The sequence below is a fragment of the Euleptes europaea genome, chromosome 13, assembly GCF_029931775.1.
Source record: "Euleptes europaea isolate rEulEur1 chromosome 13, rEulEur1.hap1, whole genome shotgun sequence".
Taxonomy (NCBI): domain Eukaryota; kingdom Metazoa; phylum Chordata; class Lepidosauria; order Squamata; family Sphaerodactylidae; genus Euleptes; species Euleptes europaea.
Window position 1 is genome coordinate 38,834,785 of NC_079324.1, and position 9,172 is coordinate 38,843,956.

A 9,172-nucleotide genomic window follows, 5' to 3' on the forward strand; every position below is an offset into this window, starting at 1 on the left:
TTTCTTGTCTTGCCCTAACAATGGCCAGCCAGTTTTTTTCACAGGCTTAAAATATAGAATGAAACTGGATTATTTGGGCTAATGTATTATGAGCCCTGGCTAGCATCTCTAAAATGGTCTGAATCATATCAAAATGGAGAACAATCATAGATGTTAAAGGGTTAAGGGCACCAGTGCATGGATTTAGGAGGTTAGCAATTTATCCCCTAATTTTCAGCATTTGACTCCAACCCAGCTGGCTCTTCCCAAAAGGTCCATTGTGGGTTCAGCCCTCTCTCTTTTTGTCCCACTGGGATTTTCCAGTTCCAGACTCTGTTTTGAAACTCTGGATTGTAAAGACAGTACTTCAAAACCCTAAAGTTCCATTCAGGTCCCAGCACCACAATTTTGTGCACACAATTTTTCCCCCCTCCAGACTTTTCCTCAAGCCACAAAATACTAAAATTAACACCAGACAGTTGATGATTGTTCTTTAGAAGCTGACTGCTGGATGTTAAGGTGGCAATGGATTCTCAGCTGCATCCAAAGATGCCTTTTGGGGGGCAGCCTGACGGTGATGGACAGGGAAGAGACGACACAGAAGCCTGTCAAAGGCTCAAAGCTTCTCTGGGCACGAAAACAGATGCTGGCTAGGGAAACCTGGTCATGTTAGGCTATATCTGGGCCCCAATTATTAAATAACTGAGGTGAGTGATTTGGTTGATCTCGACAAACTTAGGTAAGTTTATCATTTGAATGGACTTCCAGGGCACCTGAAGACCTCTTGCTCTTACAAATCTAAGGAGGCAAGTCTAAGCAGGTCTACTCAGAAATAAGTCCCATTTCATTCAGTGGGCCTTACTCCCAGGCAGCCTAACCCCCTGGGGATGTTCACTCGGTCAGTATTTGGCATATGCTTGTAGAACCAAAGCCCTTTGAATTGCTACATACATAATAATATCATCATGATAATATTATAGAACCAAGGTCTTCATTGTACTGCATAGCCATGGAAATGCCAGTGTTCCCATATATATATTTTCCATTCAATAATTTCCTTAGGTTACTTATATGTCGCCTTCCAAGTCTGAAGTACTGCTTGCATTCCCCTGGATTAATAAGTACTGGGGGGGTCATTCCATCTGGCCTGTGAGCTAAATCAGAAACCTTCATGCCCAGCCCCCTCCCTGCAGATGATATGACATCAATGCACATAATGTGCTACTGATACTCTAAAAGTGTCCCCTCCATTCCAAGGAATACTGGGTGGAAAATTAAAGGTGTAAATTAGATGGCTCAAATAGCACGCCACGAGGAATGGCTAGCAAAAGAAATATCCAGGTTTGTATCCAGGGAGTATTAGGAATGTGTATTGTTTGTTTAAAGGTATCACTTTATGCTCTAAGGAAAGTTTGCAGTTTCTTCATGGCTACTGAAATACTTATGACTACAAAACAGAGGATCACCCTGAGCCCTTTTTCTGTGAATACTTTTCTATAAGTCTGCCACCATGGCAAATTTCCAAAGGCAGATGGATCCAAATAATACTGATTTGGCTCCATTAATCATAATATATTTTTCAAGTGGTGGGATTTTAAAATGTATTCCTGGGGTTCAATTTTTTTTTTAAAAAGAAGACATTTATTTCCTTGTTTAGGCTTGGACCTGAGTGTGGCCTGTTTAGTTTAGCTCCCTCTCTCCCTCTCCTTTCCAACATGATTTCAAAGACCCTGAACTGTTAGATAGCTGCAAGCTGTATGGAAACACAGACTGAACTGTTTCCCAGTACATTACAAACCCGAGGCTCACCAGAAGCCCTGCTCAAGACCTTTATTACATCCCTGTTTGTACTGGGACAGGTGCTTCCACTGGTATTGATTCCTGGGCACCTGCTGTCTCAACTAGATCTCTTGGTAACATCTCTCTCTATTTTGCAGTATAGCTGAGGCTGTTGGTCACATAACCAGGTATTATATATTTGCCAATTCAAGTTAATAATATTTTGAGAGGATTCACATTTTAACCATTCTGGTAGGCAAATGAATACTTGTTCAGTGCAACAAATCTTGAAAAATCTAGTGGAGACAAAAGATGTGTCATGATTCAGACAAACACTCATAAGACCAGCCTAACAAATTCAATTCTGCCAGAACTGTGGGGCCAAATCTGTTGTGTTAGCCAGATCCAAATTCTTTTCTTTTCTTTTCTTTTCTTTTCTTTCCTTTCCTTTCCTTTCCTTCTTTCTTTTTGTATTTTTTATTTAGAGGATTTCTACCCTGCCTTTCTACTAAGACAGATCTTAAGTCAATTTATGGGTAAAGATACAAACAAAATTAAATAGCTACAATACTTAACATTAATGCCTTTAAAAGGCAATGATACTTTCAGATTTTTTGTCTCCTTACCAAAGATTACATATAACACTTCTCTGAAAGAGTAGATGTTGAATTCATATAATATCTGTTTCTATATTGATGGAAACACACACACAGTGTTCAATGTCATAACCAGTAAGACACTATACAACAAATGACTTCTATTGAGCAAAGATCAAGATTGCCAAATATACAACATGTTATATTACCATTATCAGAGCATAAACACAACATAAGATTTGATTTCTCTTCATTAGATTTAAAGGGATGAACTGCCAGGAGACAAAAATTCAAGGAATAATAGAGATACTAGTCATGTAGGCAACAAAACATATCAACCTCATGCAAGGGACAACAAACACCGTAGAATGCAGGTGGAGGAATGCCTGTTCTGTGAGAGTTATTACCTGATCTGGGAGATATTTTGAATGAGTGACAACTCTGTCTTCTCTGCCTGTCATTTCCTGGTCTGCAACAACTTTTATAATCATCCAGAGAAAATGGGAGGAGTCCAAGAGGTGTTGGGGTTGTGTCATTTCTGGGCATCTCTAGTATTTGTAATGCTGTATGTGCCCTGAATTCTGATCCCAGCATTGTTCTCACCCCTTCAATCAACTTCCACGAAACTGAAAAAAAAACACCATCTGGAGCCCCTACCCACAAAGTGGCTGATGTCATCATCTAAAACTTGTTTGCAACAGAGATATAAACCCTGACGTCCACAAGCCCTTCAGAGACACAGCTCCATCCTCTCTTTGGAACAAGGACATCCAAGAACCACAAAGAGCCACCAGAATGGTTTATCTTACCCTGCAGGTAAAGGCTGCCTCTTGAGGGGAAAGCTGCTCAGGGTCTATTCTGTGACCATAGTCTCTCTCTCTCTCTTTTAACAATATAGTTTTGCTTTCCAACCAAAATAGAATATTTGATCTAATTGGCAAGTTTGCATGTGTTTCCTTTGTGGAGGAGAAGATAAAGTCTGTCTTGTCAATTGCTTTTTGGAGAACTTCAGAATTTGCTTTGTTCTTTGCCAGTCTCAGATCTTACATTACGTATTTCTCTATGCTGCTGTTTCTGACTTCAGACTTTGTAACCTTCCTTGACAAGCGACCAGGAATCTTGAAAAAATCCCCCCCCCCTCCAACCAAGCTTCTCCTCCCTACTCTACTTACTCATACAGACTATTTGCTTCCTCTTCACTTCTTGATCTAGGTGTGTTTTAACAGCTCTGGACTAAGAGAGCAACAGAGGGCACATTGATCCAAACCCATCCATTCAATTGCAGTGACAAATGCCATCTCTTTCTGTTCCAGAAATCTCAGAAGGTTTTTGCTGCATCCAGACACTTGCACAAAGTGGCTGCTAAAGGTTTGTCTCTCTTTTGTAAAGGTGTTTACATATGTGAGAATATTTCCAAACAAATGCAACACTTGTGTTCTCTGTCTTCTTAGGTAGCTTCAGCTGGTGTAGAAATCTCTCTCTCTCTCTCTCTCTCTCTCTCTCTCTCTCTCTCTCTCTCTCTCTCTCTCTCTCTCTCTCTCTCTCTCTCTCTCTCTCTCTCTCCCTCTCTCTCTTTCTTTGTGTGTGTGAGTGTGTGTGTGGGGGGTTTAGACATGCAGACTCTTCCTTAGGATCCCTTCTCAGCTCAGGAAAGGGCTTGATGAGTTTACCCTGTCATACAGCAATATGAGGAAATGAAACTTTGCTTGGGCTATGAGCCTGTCCGATTCCGTACTTATTCGCACTGGTTCACAGTTTCAGGCTGAAGCCACGTGCTAGGGGGTGAGACTAACTTCTGAAAAAACAGGTTTAGGATTGTGCTGTAAATTTGCAGAGATTCAGATTAGAACAGTGGGGCAGGATTTGTGTCTGTCTACTAGAAAATCCATGGCCTGAAGGTACAGGGTAAGGTTTGCCGTCAGAAGCGAATGAGTTCTGGCCCTCCTGCTGGGTTGGACACTCCCTGGGAGCCAGAAGGAAGCAGCTCTGAGCTCCTTGGAGAAAGAGGAGGGACAGAATCTAAAACAAGATAATGTAAGAAAACAAAAGTATGTTTGCCATCTTGTCTTTGTTTCAGATGTGAATTTTATATAGCAGTTCTATACAGAGCCTGTGTGGTGTAGTGGTTAAGAGGGGTGGTTTGGAGTGGTGGACTCTGATCTGGAGAATTGGGTTTGATTCCACACTCCTCCATATGAGCGGCGGAGGCTAATCTGGTGAACTGGATTTGTTTCTCCACTCCTACAAATGAAGCCAGCTGGGTGACCTTGGGGAAGTTACAGCTCTGTTAGAGCTCTCTCAGCCCCACCTACCGTACAGGGTGTCTGTTGTGGGGAGGGGAAGGGAAGGTGATTGTAAGCTGGTTTGAATCTCCCTTAAGTGGTAGAGAAAGTCGGCATATAAAAACCAACTCCTGCTCCTCTTTTTCTCCTCCTCCTCCTCCTTCTTCAGCCACAGAGGTTGCAAAGACCATAACTGTTCTTTGTTCCACCCTTCAGGTGACTTTCCTGTTTCAGAGACCAAATGGTTGGTCACACTATCCCTTTTTCTCATGAGTTGGGTGAGGATGGTGACAAAGATGTCTCTTTCTCTGTTGAACCTCTAGCTGCTCTAACTTATGATGATGTGCCACTGCACTGAAATAAGGCAGGCTTGTATGGCGCCACTCCGAGTGCCAGCAAGCCTGTAAACATTAACTGATCCAACAGCTTCCCACTGGTATACCTCTCCTTTATCAACTTGACAGCCCTGGAGAAGAGCACGCCCGAGGAAACCGTCACTGGCAGCTTTGCGTCCTTCATCCATAATGTCCGCCCTGATCACCTCTCTGACTTGGTTCGTCATCGAAGCAAACGGATGATCCTTGACAGCATTGGGGTGGGGCTGGTGGGCAGCATGACCCATGTATTTGATATCGCCCTGCGGTATTGTCAGGTAAGAATAGTACTGGCCAGTGTGACTTGCTGGGCGTGCTACAGTCAAGGCTTTAAGCAGAGACCCAAGAGCCTATGAATTACCAGGCCAAGGACTGGCCTGAGCAAGAAACAAAGACTGTCTTCTCTGTGCCCCGGGACTTCTGTTTAAATTCAGCTGTCTTCAGAAACTCTGACTTTTTCCTAGTGGCCACAGTGATTGCAATTGCCACTCATCTTACACAAAAGTTCAGATCTAGGGAGGGTGGAGATTGCTTGGGTACTGTTGAGAACATCTAGCAAAACCTTTGTGTTGGATGAAACAGGAGGTCCAGGAATCAAGTGGTTTGCAGCATACAGAGTATAGGCAGGGGTTTTCAAACCAGCTCAGTTTGAAACTGGCGTAGAAAAAGGTAGAGAGGACATATAGGTGAATGCAGAGAGTCCAGCTCCACTTGGAACAACTCAGAGATCTTGGGGAAGTAACAGGAGGGCTCTGATAAGAACATAAGAAAGGCCATGCTGGATCAGACCAAGGGCCATCAAGTCCAGCAGTCTGTTCACACAGTGGCCTACCATGTGCCTCTAGGAAGCCCACAAACAAGACGACTGCGGCAGCATTGTCCTGCCTGTGTTCCATGGCACCTAATATAATAGGCATGCTCCTCTGATCCTGGAGAGAATAGGTCTGCATCATGACTAGTATCCATTTTTACTAGTAGCCATGAACAGCCTTATCCTCTGTGAACATGTCCACTCCCCTCTTAAAGCCTTCCAAGTTGGCAGCCATCACCACATCCTGGGGCAGGGAGTTCCATGATATTTGAGCTGAACAGCACAACACAAAAAGGGGTGCCAGGAAAATCAAACAACTGCTGGCCAGTGAAAGAAGGTGAGCAATGTTTGCCTAAACTTATGCTGCTTCTATAAACAGGATGTCTTCAGTGAATCTTCAGTACCGGCTTCCTTTCCACTCTAGAGATCTCTACTTTATGTGTATGTCGATAGGTGGGCCCAGAGGCTGGGGTTCCCCTGCATTTCTCACACTGGGTCCTCTGCTTTTGTTGACAGGAAATATACTCCTCCAGCTCCTCCAGCCCGGTTAGCTCTGTCTATGGAAGGCGAGGGCTGAAGCTGTCTCCTCCTCTGGCAGCCTTTGTCAATGGTGTGGCAGTAAGTATTTCCCTCTGCTTTGCAGTCCTTGCAGAACTGTGCTTAAGAGAGAGAATTGTTTGGAGGAAGCAAGTGATAAAAACCCCTGGGCATGGGTGTTTTATTTGTAGTGACTGAAGAGAGGATATAATTTTCTCCCATTTGAGTCCAAAATGAATTTAGAGTCAAGACTCCAGCCTTCCACAGAAACATGCCAGGGTCAGGAACTTGTTATTTTCACAAAAACAGGATTCTGGCAGCTTCCTCATCAAGGCATATTCCTTGTAGTAGTGGTTAAAGTGTCAGAATAGGATCTAGAAGACCCTGGCTGAAATCCCCACTCTGCCATAGAAGCTTGCTGGGTGACCTTGGGCCAGTCACACACTCTCTTCCTAATCTACCTCACAGGGTTGTTGTGAGGATAAAATGAAGAAAAGGAGAATATTGTAAGCCACTTAGGGTCCCCAATGGGGAGAAAAGTGGGGTATAAATGAAATAAACAATATCCCACAAATTAAGGTGAGACTTGCTGGCAATCATTTCTAAGTCCACTGGTTCCCCTTCCCTTCAGGTTCACTCCATGGACTTTGATGACACCTGGCACCCAGCCACTCATCCTTCGGGGGCCATCCTGCCTGCCCTCCTTGCTGCCTCCCAGATGGTACCGGCTGCTTCCAGACCAAAGGGCCTGGACTTCCTGTTGGCATTTAATGTGGGCATCGAGGTGCAGGGGAGGCTGATGCGCTTCTCCAGTGAAGCTCACAACATTCCCAAGAGGTAAATGTTCTTTGGAACCTGCTTAGTGGGCAAAGATTTTGCGCTGTGACAACCAGACAGTGAGAACATGGCTGGCTTCTGTTGGTGGCTTCACTGCACTGTGGGAGGCTTTGTCATTTGGGACAATACTACACCTGGGCACCTGGTGGGGGAAGGTAATAGACATGAATGAAGAAAAGTCAGTAAAAACCCTGGCCTAGTCTACTGTGCACACCAAGAGAAGAACAGCACCCTGCTATAAACTTCTGTATAACTAAAAAACTTGCATTTTTCTCAGTCAGCAACAGGCGCGATAAAAGATCTTGCTTGCTGTATTTGCTGCCTCTTCCGAAATGGAACATCGTCATGTCACTTATGGGGGGGGGGGGACTCTGACCACCGCCTATTTGCATTTGTTAACATATTTAAAACTGATTCATGCCAATCAAAGAGGCTGGGATTAAGTCCCTGCTTGCAATTTAGACAGGGGGAGGAAGTCCCTCTGAACATCTTTGCATGTACATAGACTTGTGTCCTACCATGTTCAGAGTACTGAACATGGCTCCTGGCATTCACAAAACTGGTAAAGATCTCTTCCTGACTATCTTTGGGGTTTCCTTTCTAGGTTCCACCCTCCCTCCGTGGTCGGCACCATGGGCAGTGCTGCTGCTACAGCCAAGCTCCTCTCTCTGAATGCAACCCAGTGTGGCCATGCCTTAGCAATCGCAGCCTCTCTGGCAGGGGCACCCATGGCAAATGCTGCAACTTTGGCCAAACCACTGCACATTGGAAATGCCACCCGCCTTGGCCTAGAGGCAGCACTCCTAGCTGCTCGAGGGATGGAAGCCAACCTTTTAATTCTGGACGATACTCCTGGCTGTGCTGGTTTCAATGCTTTCTATGATGACTACCAGCCCAGCCCACTTACACTGTCCACAAACAGCCACGAGTTTCTTCTGGAGAAGCAGGACATCGCATTCAAGAGCTTCCCGGCCCACCTGGGAATGCACTGGGTGGTGGAGGCTGCCCTCTCAGCCAGGAACCTTCTCATCGACCATTCTGGCTCTCTCTCCCCTTCTGCCATCCACACCATTATTCTAAGAGTGCCGTTATCTAAGTACATCAACAGGCCCTTCCCTGAATCTGAACACGAGGCCAGGCACTCTTTCCAGTTCAATGCCTGCACTGCCCTCCTGGATGGCAAAATGAGCATTTGCTCCTTCAGCCCTGACAGTCTCTGCCGCCAGGAGCTCTCGCAGTTGCTCTCCAAGGTGATGGTGGAACACCCCAAGGACAACGTGGCCAACTTTGACAAGATGTATGCAGAGGTGACACTGATCCTGCAGAATGGAGACATCCTGACAGGCCGGTGTGACAGTTTCTATGGGCATTGGAGGAAACCCCTGAGCAGAGAATCTCTCCTCAGGAAATTTCAAACCAATGCTTCTCGAGTCCTTCCAAAAGACAACATAGATAACCTAGTGAAAACAGTAGACAACCTGGAGACTCTCCCAGACTGCTCTTTGTTGGCTTCCTGTCTGTAAAGTACATTCTAAACTACCATGACAACAAAAATGTGAACACATTTCTAAACTGGGTAGAATATCTTGTCAAATTCAAAACCAGTTTGCACTCTTAGAATAGCTTATTAATGTGATTGTTCATGATTCATGCCTCTGGACTCTTGGTTTTATTCTGATTTTAAATTATTTTATTTGTTCTGCTGGTCAGATAGGAAACAGATAAATATATACCACCAAGAGAGTCCCCGAGCTGCAATGAATTTGGGGGGGTGGGAGATCTTGGTTTCTGAATTTTAACTGATTTCTTTTCTTAGTGAATGTTCAGTTTTGGGTGTGGATCTCATGAGTTTGAGCTACAGTTTTGGCTACAAGACTTCCTTGTTGTCAAGGAGACTGATTATCACATGACTTTGCTCTTAAATATTTTTGAGACCTACACTTATATTATACATGGAGATAGATTAATGGCTTGGAA

The 9,172-nt window shown here is 44.5% G+C and overlaps 1 protein-coding gene across 1 annotated transcript; it reads left to right on the plus strand.

The window, feature by feature from the left end:
* The first annotated feature begins 3,149 nt into the window (after positions 1–3,149).
* Positions 3,150–8,718, plus strand: LOC130485869 (cis-aconitate decarboxylase-like). Its single transcript, XM_056859016.1, has 6 exons — positions 3,150–3,170; positions 3,668–3,722; positions 5,101–5,288; positions 6,338–6,439; positions 6,990–7,195; positions 7,800–8,718. The coding sequence occupies exons 1-6, from the start codon at positions 3,150–3,152 to the stop codon at positions 8,716–8,718; spliced, it is 1,491 nt and encodes a 496-aa protein (XP_056714994.1).
* Positions 8,719–9,172: the final 454 nt, after the last annotated feature.

Excerpts from the sequence above, each read along its gene's own strand:
- LOC130485869 (XM_056859016.1), top strand. The coding sequence starts at position 3,150 with ATGGTTTATCTTACCCTGCAG. Across the intron at positions 6,440-6,989 it reads CCTTTGTCAATGGTGTGGCA|GTTCACTCCATGGACTTTGA; the intron begins GTAAGTATTTCC and ends CCTTCCCTTCAG. Across the intron at positions 7,196-7,799 it reads GCTCACAACATTCCCAAGAG|GTTCCACCCTCCCTCCGTGG; the intron begins GTAAATGTTCTT and ends TTTCCTTTCTAG.